The sequence below is a fragment of the Trypanosoma cruzi genome, genomic scaffold (assembly GCF_000209065.1).
Source record: "Trypanosoma cruzi strain CL Brener 1047053512465 genomic scaffold, whole genome shotgun sequence".
NCBI classification, from domain to species: domain Eukaryota; phylum Euglenozoa; class Kinetoplastea; order Trypanosomatida; family Trypanosomatidae; genus Trypanosoma; species Trypanosoma cruzi.
In genome coordinates, this window is record NW_001849382.1 from 1 (window position 1) to 15055 (window position 15055).

General features: G+C 56.0%; 3 protein-coding genes and 1 pseudogene across 3 annotated transcripts, besides 9 other annotated features; all 4 read left to right on the top strand.

Moving 5' to 3' along the window:
* Window positions 1–3170, top strand: Tc00.1047053504533.10 (dispersed gene family protein 1 (DGF-1), putative; the record flags this gene model as incomplete). Its single annotated transcript, XM_803071.1, has 1 exon — window positions 1–3170. A coding segment is annotated over one exon (3170 nt), but the record flags the coding sequence as incomplete, so codon positions are not given.
* Window positions 1–10841: a sequence feature (areas not merged during assembly with more than two copies in the genome that could not be assigned to a particular haplotype).
* Window positions 5269–6855, top strand: Tc00.1047053504533.20 (annotated as a pseudogene).
* Tc00.1047053504533.40 (trans-sialidase, putative) lies at window positions 8081–10837 on the top strand (the record flags this gene model as incomplete). The annotated part of the gene is made up of 1 exon (XM_803072.1): window positions 8081–10837. The coding sequence occupies one exon, from the start codon at window positions 8081–8083 to the stop codon at window positions 10835–10837; it is 2757 nt and encodes a 918-aa protein (XP_808165.1).
* Window positions 10842–11065: a sequence feature (areas merged during assembly that could not be assigned to a particular haplotype. This can correspond to areas where the two haplotypes were merged or to regions with more than two copies in the genome that were merged during assembly.).
* Window positions 11066–12123: a sequence feature (areas not merged during assembly with more than two copies in the genome that could not be assigned to a particular haplotype).
* Window positions 12124–13506: a sequence feature (heterozygous, non-Esmeraldo-like haplotype).
* Window positions 12357–12497: a mobile genetic element.
* Window positions 12501–12546: a microsatellite.
* Window positions 13242–14348, top strand: Tc00.1047053504533.50 (hypothetical protein, conserved; the record flags this gene model as incomplete). Its single annotated transcript, XM_803073.1, has 1 exon — window positions 13242–14348. The coding sequence occupies one exon, from the start codon at window positions 13242–13244 to the stop codon at window positions 14346–14348; it is 1107 nt and encodes a 368-aa protein (XP_808166.1).
* Window positions 13507–14195: a sequence feature (areas not merged during assembly with more than two copies in the genome that could not be assigned to a particular haplotype).
* Window positions 14196–15055: a sequence feature (areas merged during assembly that could not be assigned to a particular haplotype. This can correspond to areas where the two haplotypes were merged or to regions with more than two copies in the genome that were merged during assembly.).
* Window positions 14341–14371: a sequence feature (AT_rich).

Genomic DNA, 15055 nt, shown 5'->3' on the forward strand with positions numbered 1-15055 from the left:
GCAGCATGAGGGACGGTGTGTGCGTGTGCGCGTGCGGCAGCGGCGGGTACGGCGAGGCGTGCGTGCCTGTGGGAGCTCCCGCACTGCCGCCCGCTGTGGGCACTGCGCCGAGTGTGTTTGTCCGCGAGGGCGTGACGGTGCAGTGGGTGTTCGTTGTGCCTGCCGGCGCGAGCGAGGTGACGCTGCGCCACGTTGTGCTGGACGGCGTGAGTCCGGTACTGTACGTACCGTGGATGGCGCGGGACGGCGTGCGGATCGTTGTGCAGAACGTGTCGCTGCTGAACGGCGCCGTGCTGTACGTGATGGGTGGTGGAGGAGTGTTGCGCGGTGCGGGTGCGGCGGGGAGCGACGAGAGCGGGCCGGTGGAGCTGTCGGTGTGCGACGTGGAGGCGCTGAACGGTGCGCTTGTGCTGACCGGCACGTTCCCTGCGGGGTCCGTGCTGACGGTGGCGGACTCCCTGCTGGTTGCCGCGAGGCCGACGCCGCTTGTGTATCTTCCCGGCTCGCAGTCCTCGCCGTACGCACCGGTGCTGGTGCTGTCGGGCCTGCGGCTCGTGCGGTCCGTGCTGGTTGTGTCCGGCGTTGCCCTCGTGACCGTGGTGACTGGTGGGCGGACGGTGATGGTGGACGGCGCGGTGCTGGAGCTTGTCGGTGGCGGTGTTGCGCTGGACGCGGCTGTGCTCGGTGGCGAATATGCGTTGTACGCGAGTGCGCGCGTGGTTGCGTCGGGGGGCGCTGTGCTGCGCGTGTCGGGGAGCCAGGTGTACGCCGCGCATGGGTTGGTGTTCGACAGCGGTGTGGAGGCCAGCGCGTCCGCCGTCGTAGTGAACGACAACGCCGGTGCGCTGACGGATGGCGCGCTGCTGGAGCTGCGGGGGTCGGCGTCGTTTTTGTCCGGGTCGTGGCTGTCGGTGCGCGGCAACAGCATCAGCGGCAGGCTCCTGTCGGTGCCGTCGTACCCGCGCAGTGCGGATCTCGTGCAGAGCACGCTGACGCTCTACGGGAACGCCGGCAGTGGGCCTGTCGTGATGGACGGCACCGTTGCGCTTGTGGGTGCCGGCCGAAGGTTCGTCGTTGGGTGCCTGACGCTGAACGGGCAGGCGCTGCAGCCGATGGAGTACAGGTCCGCCGGCATCATCGGGGAATTCCGTCCCGTGGCGTGCAGCGTGTGCGATGCCGACGTGAGTTGCTTTGCTGCTGCGACGATGTCGATGTCGGCGTCGTGCGACTGCCGCTGTGGTGAGGGCGGGTACGGGCGCGACTGCCTGCCGGTGCAACTGCCGCGCGTGGACGGGTGCGACCGCACGTCTGGCATGCCGCTGCTGAGCCACACGGCGACGCTGACGGAGACGCGCAGCCTGACGCCAACGTGGACTTCAACATGGACGCCGAGTCTGAGCAGGACGCAGTACGGGCCGACGGAGACCCTGCAGGTGACGGAGACGGTGGAGCTGTCGCCCACGCGGACCCCGACGGCATCGGTGAGCGGCACGCTGTGGTGGAGCGACGTGGCGTGCCCGACGCTCGCCGTGACGACGACGGCGGCTGGAGGCAGCCTGACGCAGAACGACATCCGTGGCGGTGGGAGCGCCGTCCCGACGCGGCTGATGGTGGCGCTGCCGCCGCCGTTTCGGTGGGCACGCGACCCGCAGCTCGGCACGCACCTGAGCTTCGTGCCGGTGTCGACGTCGCAACCGCGCGGGTTTGGTGGTCCGTGGGGAGCGATGCTGAGCAACGCGACGTGGGTGCTCAACGCGACGAATCCGTCCACTGTTCTGGAGCTGGCTGTGCCCGTGCACCGCGGTTACTTCATTGCTGCCGACGAGACGATAGTCATTCGCTGCGGCGCTGCGGCGGTGTTCGGCGGCTGCAAGGGTGTGCTGCTTGGGTCCTTCACGATCAGGTCTGACATGCTGCCCGCCGCAGCCAGCGCCCTCTCGGCGATCACCGGCGTTGTTGCGGGTGCGGCGGCTGTTGCCGTGGTGGTGACCGGCGGGCTGGGCTCCATCCTGGAGATGCAGTTGCTTGGCGTGTTCGCGAGGATGTCATGCGCCTCGGCGCAGGAGCGTGCGAGCACCGCTGCGCTGCCGTACTTCCTGTCGGTGTTCGCTGCCCGTGACCCGCTGTGGATGGTGGTGGGCAACGCGCTGCTCGCCGTTGTGTTCGGTTGCGTGCACTGCGGTGTGACGGCGGCCTTCCAGCGCTGGCGCGGCGTGGACGCAGCGAGTGCGTGGGCTGCGATGCGCTTCCCGAGCCTGACGTACGTTGTGGCGCACGCGATGCACCTCGGCATTTTCTTTGGCTCCGTGCTTGCACTGGCGATGCCCGGCGCCCGCGTGCAGCACAGCGTGGTTGGCGTCGTTGGCGTGCTGTACGGTGCGGCATTTCCTGCTGGCGTGTGCTACTTCATCGCCCGCCACGTGGGCACGAGCTTCACGAAGTACTGGCAGTTTTCGAGGAAGCCGCTGCACGAGCGCCTGCTGTACCCCGTCGGGTATTGGTACCCCGCAGCGCAGCAGCGGATGTACGGCGGCATGCTGACGAACATGAATGGCAGCCACGTGTACTGGTGCGTGTTCCAGCTGTCGGTGCTGTGTGTGGTGGGACTGATTGCGGCTGTGCACCCGCCCGTGGGAGGCTGCCACGTCCAGTACTTCTGCATGGCGGCTGTGCTGCTTGCGGGTGCGGGCGTGGTTGCCTTCACGAACATGATGCGCTCGGCCTTTCTGACGGTGATGCACACTGCGGGCTTTGCACTCCTTGCACTGCTGTGCCTGGTCAGCGCGGCCAACCACCTTGCGCCGAGCGACGGCGGTGCGAGGGCGTACGCGGCTATCGTGCTGCTGCTGACGACTGTGCTGCTTGCGGTTGCTGTGTACGGTGTCGTTGTGTGGTACGCGGAGGACCGCCACTGGCAGGAGCTGCGCGAGCCGCGGCGTGGAGGGCTGGAGGCGCTGCTGCGCGATGACGAGGAGAGCGGCGACGAGACGCAGAAGCCCCACGACGTGACGTCATCGTCGTACGCCTCAGGCACCACCGTTGCGTCGTCGTACCGACCACCCGCACCGCCGCGGCCCGTGGCCGGTGACATTCGCTCAGACGCCCTGAGTCTTTTTGACCGTGCATCCATTGCGAGCTGCAGCATTAATTATGTCCCTCTGGACAGGTGAGGATGGTTCGCTTGACGAAAAAGTTATCGCAGTTTCTCATTTTTGAGGTGGAAAGGCTCCGACCCCAACAGTACCGTTACGCGGCGAGACGACACAAAGCCCTCGCAGATGCGGCATAATGTGGATGCGTCTGGCAGGGATCTTTTCTCTTTCCGTTATTCATAGGTTGATTGGGTGATTGATTTGTTGCTTTTATTTTATCGATTATCGACGACAACGGATTATCGAACTATCACGCTAGCCCGGGGCGGATGCGTAACGTGTGTGTGTGCGTGTGTTTTGCGCCCGCCGCTGCAGCACCGAGTATGGGGGCTGCTGCTCTCTCTATTTCATATCTGCTCTCAGTAGTGAGGACGTGCTCGACGATGGTGCTGGTGTGCGGGCCATAGGATGCATTCAGGAAGGCGTTAGGGAAAACAATCGATGAAGCCCTTCTGTGACGCGCCACCTCCTGGAGGTTGTGAGTGTGCGTTGCTGGCCGACATGAGGGAGAGCGTGGGTGCCACGGCTGTGCGGCTGCGCAGCCACCCATCGTACTCTGCTCGACAGCGTCATTGATTGTTGTTTTGTTTCTATTTTTGTCTGGGTGCTTGCAGTGACTCTCTCATGTTCCACGATGACTGTGTGGGAGGGAATGCCTGTCACTTTTTACACTTCTGATGTTGTGTAGAAAGAACAGCGAGAGAAGGAACGAAGAATTATGCGGAATGATGTATTTCTTTTTGTATGTACATACTGGTGTGTTCTCTTGGATTACTCTGGTGGCTTCCTCCACTTTTTCACTTTTTTTGAAGTTGCTCCACACGTGTCTCAGTGTTTGCTTTAGGACGGCCACACACGGGTAGCTTGAGTCGTGGATATTTTTCTTTTGTGTTCCATTTTGTGTTATACGCTGACGCGGGCACGTGCGGCAGGCATCCACTCTCCACAGCATGGCGCCCGGTACTTTGGAGTCATCCCGGATGTAACGCCGGCACCACCGCCGTGGCACGCATGGGAGGTAAGATTTAACGCGGGATAGCAAAAGATATTGTGCTGCACATGTGCCTGTTGCATTTGTTCTGTCGAGGAGGTCTTTAGTTTAGAGGAAGAGGGATGGACACTGCACGATTCTGTGGCTTGGAGGAGCTATTGCCCCCTTTTTAGATATATTTTTGGTATGATCCCTGGCCCCACTCGTGTCTGCTCCGATTGTTTCCCCTGAGTGGAGCTGCGCCATGGCCATTATTATTATTATTATTTTGGTTGTTTGCAGGAGGAAAAACACATTGCGAGTGACGAAACCACACTTCATGCATGCGGCGTCCAGGGACGTACGTATTTGAGGTGGGGTGCACATATGTGGATGTCACGTGAGAAGGAACGGGGGTTGACTGCCCAACCGTCACTCCTTTTCTGGAGAGTGTGCTCCTATTTTTCTGTCGCCCTTTTGTGTCGGGGCACGGCGGGATTGGACGGCACCGTCCCACGAAGGGCCTTGCACACATACACACTCTGATGCCACCGTCGCCCCCGAATTCGGGAGTAAAACCCAAATTCCTGCTGCTTTTTGCATTGGCGCAATTATTTTCGTTTATTATTGGCTGACGCCATTCTGTCCGGCGTGCCACTTTGATTGGACTGTGTGGGATCGCTCGCCAACGCTATCGAACAAAACAGGCTAAAACATTCGCGTATTTAACAGCCGTCTTGCGCGCACGTATTTTTTTCACTTGTTCTGTTGGTGTGCACTCAAACAGCGAGGAGTCCGGAACTATGCGTGCGTGGAGTTTGTCCTGTCATGTGAACTGCGGGCAGCACCGAGGGGCTGTCACTTTGATTCGGTAGAGTTGTTGTGTCTCCTTGCGGGGTTGGCGGGGAAATTCCATGCAGCCTGCTATTGGTGCTGTGTGCTTAAATGCCACTCCATGCGAATAATTTGGTTTAGCGAGTGAGGGGGATGATTGGGTTTGTGGGCGCTCTGATTGTGTTTGCTGCTTTGTGCGGGCACGCAAGACTTGAGAGGTGGGAAGATGGAGCGGGGCGGTGCATGGCCGCGTCCCAGACTGATGGTGCTCGCCTCGGACAAGGGAAGGGCCGTACTCGTGGAAATGGAAGGAGAACAAATCCACTCGTGTCTGCTACGTGAACTGTGAGGTGGAGCGAGTGTGGCGGATTGTCAAGGGCGATCTCACCGAGTGGTTCAGCACTGACGGTGAGCCCTACTTTACGCCTGGGCGGCGTGTGTTGATTGGGACGCCCGGGATCGGGAAGTCGATGGCTGCCGGCTCGTACCTCCTCTACCAGCTGCTGCACTGCGATGTCGAGAAGCTCCAATTTGATGTCTACAGTGTTGGTGGAAGTACGACGTACGTGTGTGACAAGGCCATCAAGACGGTGACAAGACACGTGGGTGGAGGAGCATCCACGGACGTTTTGTGTGATTGTGGGATTGTGTGATGAAAGGGCATATTTTCTACGACGTGACAGAGAAAGGGACACCGCCAGCGGAATATTTTGTGTCTAGCACCGGATGGGGCATGAGTGTGGTGTCACCCCAAACGTGGGCAACTGTGATGAATGGGAGACGCAAGTAAAAGCCGAGCGGATCATCGTGAATTGCCCGACGAGATGGATGTGAAGGCGATGTGTGCGTGGATGGAGCGCGATGGGACTACGGATGGGCAGGCGGAGTGCTGGAAGATGGTCGAAGAACGCATGGATAAAGTGGGGCCGATTCCACGTCACATCTTTGATGCGAGTAAGTTCATTGCACACTCTGCTGCCATTGAGGACGCCTTGGATGGGATCAAGTCTCGGGATGGTGAAAAGCACTTTAAACATCGGGGAGTGAGGCTGTGGTATTCTGGGGATCCGCCTCAAAAGGTTGTGAGTGTTTTCCGAGCAAGAGGAGAATTCGGTGCTGGGGGATTTCTCAACGCACCGATATCCGTTTGCCTCGGGCGTCGAATAGCGCACTATTTTGGGGGACGCGATGAGTGATGGGGATTTAGTTCTGTTGCTAGTATTGGGGAAGAGGAATACTCTTTCGTCTGAATGTGTGGAGGGTTTGGCTTGCGCGCATTCATGTTTGGAGTGAGTTTTTCGGTGCATTAGTAGAGGAACTCAAGGAGCTGGGGCCACCAGCACGTCGTGGAGGACAGCACGCAGTGCTGAAGGCGATCCCTGGAGGGCACCCCACCGAGTTGTATGTGGATCGGCTGCAGTGGAATATCATACAAATAGTACTATAAAGCATCGGCTGCTGTGCATACCGGCGGTTGGAAAGTTTTTGCTGGTGGACGCCTTTTTCTTCGTGGAGTCATCCAATGACGCTGATTGGGCTGCGTGTAACTACGGCGGGTGGGCACCACATCACCGCCAGCACCGTGAGGCAGTTCACTGAGTGCCTGGCGGCGTATTTTAATGGTTGGGAGGAGTTATCCCGAGACATGTCGTGGGAGATGATTTACGTGCAGCACGCAGACAGCACGCCGATGGATGGCTGGGAGAGACGTGGTGTCGTCAATCTCGATAGTGTGAGCGACGATGAAAGCCGTGAAATAGCGGGGCTTTGGAGGGAAGAGATGCACCAGTACCAAGTGTCAATATCATCTGGGGGCTTTGGAGGAGACGCAGCTCTCCGAAGTGAGGAATAGCCACGGAAATGGGAAAAGGAATTGGGGAGGGAAGGGGGCGGTTCTGATTTCTGGTAAAAACTAATGTGGGATATATATATTTTTGGATGCTTGTGTGTGCATGCATACGGTGCGGGTGCACCAGCACCATGCGGCAGCACCGCACACGAAGGCCAGGAACGTCCAACGCTATCGAACATAACAGTGACAGAAGAAATTAGGGGTGGAGTGGGGTTGTTTGTTTTCTGGTGGAAAACGTTGGGTGATTTTTATATAGTATGTTAATTGTGCGTGCGCATGCATACAAGGCATAATTGGAGAATTGCCCCGGAATGAGGGAATCATTGTGGCTGGCGGTGTCACGGCGTTACTGCATTGTCCATTTTCTTCTATTGTGTTCTAAGGCCCATCACTAACAGAAGCGTCTTAAAGGGATGGACGAATAAGTTGTATTGAGGAAGTGCTGCACTCCGTGACCGCATGGAGTGAGGCGGCGCGTCGTGGATGGATGAGGAATCGCTTCTGCGTGTGTGGCTCTGTGGTGATAGCTCGCTCCTTTTGCGCTGTGTGTTGGCTGCGGGGCTGCGGCCGTATCCCGTTGGCCGTGGGATTGAACTGGAGGCGATGGCGGCGTTGGGTCTCTTCTTCTCTTCCATGGTGGGTGGCTGCTGGCGGTGTGTGCGTTTGTTGTGTGGAGAGCCGAATCCTCTCACCCGCGGACTGACGGCACTGCGATGGTGTTAGTGTGTGAGGGCTGGTGTGGAGTCGCCGGCCAGGGCGAGGGCCGTGGCGGTGCTTTTCTCGAGACTGGTGTTTGTTCCTTTTGTGTGCTTGTGCTGCTTCTTGCCTTTCCCTGTAATCTTCTCCTCCTGTGTTCCTGCGTGGAGTGGCTGCATGCTCACGGGCCATTTTGATCGTGAGTGCCTCTTGACGGCATCCATCCATCTCCCTTTCTCTCACTGTCTTTCCTTTCCTGTTGGGTGTGAGGCGTGTTGCACCGCGTGAGGGCTGTCCCGCACACACCGACGGCCCGCCGTGACTTGCCGTGTTGCTGCTCTTTTCTGTGGGCGATGGCTCTCCGTGCTGTTCCTTCCGGATTGTCTTGTGCCCCGCTCTATGCGTGGGTACTCTGCCCTGCTCACCGCTGACGTGTCTGATGTATTGCCGCTGTCGCTGTCTCCTCCACCTGTTGAACACACACATAGAGGGAAAACAAGCGCGAATCGCTACTGTGAAATTCGAAGGCACTGAAAGGACCAACAGCACACACACCGCCCACACACACATATTTATATGCTCTCACGTGTTGCTGCAGTGAAGGCACCCCGCACACACAACCGTCGCCGCGTGACCGGATCCAGCGGAAGGAGGAGGGAAGGAGGAGAGGGTGAGCCGCAGGGGCCCAACATGTCCCGGCGTGCGTCTACTTCCGCGGTGCTGCTCCTCCTCGTCGTGATGATGTGCGCCGCCGCGGGGTCTGTGCAGGCCCAAAACTATGGAACGGGAGTGGACGATCACTATGGAGGACACAGTTTGGAGCGGTTGCCAGGGGAGTATCGAGCCGCAAACCCACCGGTCCCTGGCCACATTTTCCGCAATCCCCATCTTGTAAATGTGGACGGGTTGCTGCTGGCCATTGCTGGAGCTCAGTTCAATAGAACTGTGGGGAGCGGGAGTGCGTCCATGCAGTTGATGGCACGGATCAGCGTTGATGCTGGGAGGACGTGGCAGTCGTACGCGGGGCCAGTAGGTCGTGACGCTTTTGCTGCACACCCTTACCGGATGTCGTTTCCCTCGCCTTTTGGACCCTTCGGACCGCTTTTTGCTTTTGTGGAGGGCTACGACTTACGGAACGGGGCCATGATTCGGTTTCCCGATGAGCGGAGAAGTGGGTTGGAGTCTGTTATCCATTTTATGGAGACGGGGCCTGGACTAAGCGGAGGTTTGTCGATGAATTCCGTCTCTATGAGCTTTCGCCTTCACTATCCCTATAAATACGGTGACATTATTGGCTTCCTCAACGATGCCAGCACTCCCATCACGAGAATGCAGGATGGCACGCTCGTGTTTCCCGTGCAGTTTCTGACAATGGGAGGGAGCACTGCGTCCACAGTCATGTACTGGAATTCCGGTCAACAGCACTGGACCTTTGCGAACAGCGCGACACATGCGGGCTGCACCAGCCCCAGTATCCTTGAGTGGGAGGCTGGAAAAATTATCATGATCACCTCATGTGAGTCCGATCGCCGAAGGGTGTACGAGTCGACCGACAAGGGGAACACGTGGACGGAGGCTCTGGGGACGCTCTCGCGCGTGTGGGGCAACTCATTGGCCGGTCTTGGGCTCCACATTCAGAGTGGATTCATCACAGCAACGATTGGCGGAAAGAAGGTGATCCTCCTCACCCAGCTGGAATATTTCAGGGACAACCAAATGGGCAGGATTCACCTGTGGCTAACGGACACGAACCGCATTTACCACGTTGGCCTGTTACCCACTGGGTATGGCGCGACCTCCAGCTCTCTGTTGTACGCGGATGGTAGGCTGTATTGTTTGTACAAGACAGGTTTTGGAAACGACTCCGTAGCCGACCCCTTGGATCTGACGCTTGAGCTGCAGAGGATAATGTATGCGCTGTCTACCTGGGCCGCAAATGACAATGCCTTGAGACAATGCAGCTCAATTGCCGCGAACGCCGCGCTGTCAAGATGGGACTGTTCTGTTTCTATCCCCACGGCTGGGCTTGTGGGCCATTTGGCCGATACGCTCCGTGGGGACACGTGGGAGGACGAGTACCTTGGGGTGAATGCCGTTGTGAGGGGTGCGAAGAAAAAGGCTCCCAGTGGGTTGACGTTCGAAGGGCAGGGCGCGGGGGCCGAGTGGCCTGTGGGCAAGCAGTGGCCGAACATACCGCTCCACTTTGCAAACTATGGGTTTACTCTTGCGGCAACGGTGTCGATCCACGAGGTGCCGAAGGGCATCACTCCCCTGATGGGCCTGAAGAAAATGGGGACGACAACACTCCTGGGACTGTCGTACGATAATAATATGGAGTGGAGCGTGGTGAATGACTTGTTCCCGAAGCATTTCACCGCATGGGAGGTGGACAAGACGTATCACGTGGTGCTCAAAATGCATGACGGTGTGGGCTCCGTGTACGTTGACGGGACTCTCCTTTGGAATATGAGGCTGAGAAATTCGTTCAATGAAGGGCTGGACGAGGTCTCACACTTTTACTTTGGCGCGTACGATGAGCAGCTGAGCAGCAGAAAAATCCATGCGACGGTGGCGAACGTCTTTCTGTACAACCGCCCGTTGAATGAAACTGAGATTGGCGCCCTCAACGCGAGTAAAGTCACCATTCCACCTCCGGAAAGGGAGCCGGAGCCGGCGGCGGCAGCTACTTCTCCGTCTGTTGAATCTGCCAGCGATACGGTTGCCACAAATACGCAGCCAACTGTGCCATCATCTGCTGCTGCCGGACCACAGCAGACGGACCAAGCAACTTTGAGCGCGAGCAGTGGTGCGAGCAGTGGTGCGAGCGGTGGCGCTCCATCCACACCAGCGGAGTCGGAATCAGAAGAGCCGAAATCAGCGGACTCGGAATCAGAAGGGCCCAGGCCAGCGGAGTCGGAATCAGAAGGGCCCAAGCCAGCGGAGCCCAATGCCGCGACATCCTCAGCAAGGGAGAGGAGCGCAGACCAGTCGGCATCTGTTACATCTTCAGGTGCCGCCAGCTCGGAGGATGAGGCTTCCTCATCTGATGATGCACAAACGGTGGGGACGGAAGGTGGGGCTATGATGCAGGCAGATCAACCAACCCAATTCTCTGTGGGCACCCCCGACACAGCAAATGCAGCAACACACAACGCTGAGGGCAAGGGACAAGAAGGGCTCCATCCACAGGTCAAGGAAGCAGAGGCGGCGACACCCAGCAGCAGCCTTTTAAATTCGTCGCAGTGGGATAACAGCGTTGCTGGCACTATGCGTGAGAGCGGACTGCTGCCGCTGCTTCTTCTGCTGGGGCTGTGGGGGTTTGCGGCTGCGTGAGGAGCACTTGTGCCCTCCCCTGCACCGACACACACACCGCTAGGAACAAATTTCACTTTGCAAATAAGAATTTTTTTTTCTTTTCCAGTTTTTTTTGTGTTTCTTTGAATACTCAGTTTTTTTATTTTTATGGTCGGTCGCTAGACACCGTCACGAGCGACGTGTTTCCGACTTTTTTTTCTCTTTTTTTGCCCACTCGCGGCGCCGGCGTCACTGCTGCGCGTCCGGCGGAATGCACGAACGAGGATTGGAAGAAAAGGCCGGATGCCGCATGAAATGCGAGGAATGTTGTGTGGGCTGGTGGAAGAACGCGATGTTATTATTATTATTATTTCATTTTTCTTTTGTGCAGGTAATATATATGCACGCACCCGATCGTCTTGAGCCGCATGGCACATGAAATTCCTGCCGAATCATTTCTTTTCTTTTTTCTGTTTTCCGGGAGCCCTGCGGGATTCTCATTCTTTCTTTTTCGTCTTTTCTTTTTTTGGTAAATCACTACTGTCTCTTTTCCGTTTGTGCCGTGTCCACTGTCACTTTGTGTCTCCGTGTCCCGTTGAGTGTCCCTCTGCTGGTTGTGCTTCTGGCATGTCCCCATTTCTTCTCTTTCTTTTCTGCTAGAGGCACCGATGGTCCGCGACGACGATTGCTTGTGCACCCCTCTGCGATGGCACGAGGGTGACTGGGCGTCCTGCCCCGGCCCGCTGAGCACACTCGGAATTGAGCGGATGGTGTGCGCCGTGCCTCACTCTTGAGTGTGGGCGCCACCCACCACGACCTGCTGTGAGCCGCAGTGATATTCCGTCGGGGCGGGGAGAAGTGAAGGACTGCGCCGTGGACTTGGATGCGCCCCGCCCTTCTTGTTGTTGCCGTCTGTGTGGGTGTGTCCTTTGGCTGCCCAAAACTCATTGGCGCCGCAAATGCGGCAACACAAGAGTTTGATTGCGTGGAGGCGCCACCGTCGCTTGAATCAAACTATGCATGTGGCAGACACGCAAACAGGAAATCGCACCGGATTATTCGCCTGGGCTGCTGGCCGGATCCTCAAGTATCCCAAAGGAATAAAATACGACGGGAAGGAAGTGTGAGTAAATGGAGAGGCAGTGGGTCCGCCAAATCCTCGTTGTTTGCTCCGCATATATTTATTCATTCTGTTGTTCCCACGCACGTGACATGTCGAACGCTCTGTTCGGATTGGATACATATATGTATATGTTTGTAGCTTACCCAGTGGCAGTTTTGTTCCTCGAACAATTTAGCGTATTTGCGTTGTTCTCTGGAAAACGAAAGCAACTTGTTTAGGGCTTGTGGGGCACGTTCCGGGGTACCATGCGACTTTTCCGCTAGGAACCTTCGCGCAAGGCTCGACGCACCATGGTGCGGTTCCTGATCCCGGAACCGTTGCCGCAACCTTTCTTTTCATTCTTTTTGCCACGCCCAATCCCGCCAGAAAGGCCAAAGACAGAAAACAATTGGAATGTTTGTCCCCATTTTATGAATCGTCGACTGGCGCGGTTCCGGAAGCAGGGAGGCAGTGGTGTCCGGACAATTTTTAATTGTTTTTGCTTCTGCCGTCCCGCCCGCCCACTTTGTGATCCTCACCCTGCGGCGTGGTCGTGTGGCTGGAGGACCCCAAAGTCTGCCACTTCGTGAGTTATGAAGGCACACATCCACAGACAGACACACACAGATATATATACACACGCCCAATCTAAATGGAGGGATCATGCCGTGGAAGTGGCCACCATGATGCGCATACATAAATATGCACTCACTTGGCCTAACCGCTCATTGAGGATTTGGCGAACTCCCGCCCCCATTCCGTTCACCTCTTCTCGTTCCCGTCTTGTTTGGCTCCAGTTGGCGACCGCAAGGTCCGGTCAGCGGCCCGGGTGCGTACTCTTTGAGTTTTATTTATGCACGCACTTATATTTTCTGTGTTTGTTTTGTCCACCCTTTTGTTTTTGCTTAATTCATTCCCTGTACGGGGTTGCGCTGCGTGTGTTTCTTTTTGCACATGCGCCGTTACGGGCGAGGGAGCGGTGCGGAAGGTGCTGGCCAGTGTGGGCCCGTGTGTTGGACTCACGAGGATCCCTTTTTTTTTTTTTTTGTGTGTTGGGGGCGTTGAATTATTGCGCCCTTTTTTTTACGTGCGCAGTAATGACTCCTCGTGTGCATATGTGACTCTTTGCAGGCCGGGGCCCTTTTCCCCTTCACAAGGCCGCAGGGATTGTTTTTTGCGTGTCATTTTCCCCGACCCCCTCCAGATGTTTGATCGTTTGACAGGGCGTTCCTGCGCTCCTGGAGCACTCTTTTCACACCGTTGTTGCGTCTCTCCTTTCACTTTGCCTCTAAAAAGCGAAAATAGCGGGCCTACACGCTCTCCCACACGACGAGTAATATTATGGAAGTTGAGTTAATGGGCATGCGAACGCGCTCTGCGACAAGGAACGCAGTCCGGTGGATGGTGCTGTTTCTCCTGCTGCAGTACCTGGGCAGCCATCCCTCCTTTACCGCTGCAGGGGAGGAGGAGGAAGGACACGTGGTTATTGAAATTGTGAAGTATTTCAACTACCCCAATTCTATTTTTTTTCAAAATTATGCCGGTGACGTGAGTTATTTTAGCTCTGATGACGTCTGTCATTTGGGTGGAGGCGTCCTTTCTGCGGATCAAACACCTGCTGCACATGTGGCCATCGCGGATGAGTTGAGAAAGACCGCAGTCCATAATTACGACACAAGCCATGCGTACCTGGGTGGAGACGCCGACCACGCGGCGACCCCAACAACAGATCCCAAAAAAAGGTGTGGACGAGGTTTGAAGTGGGCAACGTTAAACTGCATCTTCAAGTGGAATCAAGGGGCGTTTGCCGACTCCTCGGCTGATGGTCTTGGTGTTGCTTTTTTCAGGGGCACACTGTATACGCTTGTTGACGTGGGACCAATGAACGGGTACAAGGCTTATTGGCCCTATCATTACCCTCATCACGGCAAGACGTTCTTAATGCTTCGTCTGAAAAAAAAGGAAAACAGTGGGAACGCAACGTGGTATGATTGGTACCCTGCGCCTAAAGACCACGGCGACACGCCTTACCGTTCATTTGGCGTCGTCTGTGAGACTCAAAAAGGGTACGTCGTCAGCACTACAACACTTCCACCGGCTATAGTGGTCCCGTGGTTGCAGAAGAATTGGTATGTTGTCTTGATTGTGGTATTGCTGCCGGTTGTTGTTGCCGTCGCGCTAATCACCGTCTGCTTCTACCGTTGCCGCGGTGTTGACGATGAATCGAAGTGGGTGGTGCACATGGTATTGCGGGAGATAAACGACAATCCCTTGTATGCAATTGACAGGAATGATGGAATCTACAATAATGACGGACAGATGAAGCAGGATTCAACGTTGGGTGATGGGATGCCCACGACTACTCCCTCTTGGCACGAAAACGCTGAGGTCCCCACGGTGATAGCGAGTCAAGAAAGCACCGTGTACGATCTCGGGGATGTATTTTAAATTTTTTTATTACTTATTATTTACGCCTTTCTGCCGTCTTGCATGTGTATTCACGTGTCTCTTGCAGTTCCTGCCTGTTTGCCCACGATTTTTGAATTCAAGAAAAGGAATAGATGTGTGGGTAATGCAGCGACTGTGGGAGAAAGGAGGCATCATGCAGAAAGAGCGGAGCAGAAGGCATGATTTGGCTCCACCATTCTTTGTTTTTGTTTGTTTATTTCTACCTCTCAGTTTAAGGCTGCGCACGTATAGGCGCTGAGCCCTTTTTCCCACCAGCATCCTCTCTTTTCCCCTATTTACACTGGCGGAAAAATGGCTGTGGGAAGAAAAAAGAAGGAAGGAAAATGATGGGGGAGAAACAACGTGTCATTGTGAATGTGAATATTAATTTGTTAAAACTGTGCCATTAGAATTGGGAGGGGGGGGGGAATTAATCATTGTTCCTTTTGTTTTTACAATTTTTTTTTTTTTTTTACTTTGAGAAGTTTGTGGGAAGAGTGTGCGTCACGATGAGGCTGAGCAGATGATAAAGTGTCCTAATTAACTGCCATGTTTCTTTGTCGATTGTTGGATTATTGTTTTTTAAAGTGAGCGCGTGTGTTGAATTGGTGGATTTTTTTTTTTTTTTTCTCATTTGCCGTCATCGCTTCCGTTGCTTTTAACGCGGAGGTGTCTGACGGATGTGAAGCTCCCCCCCCCCCCCCCCC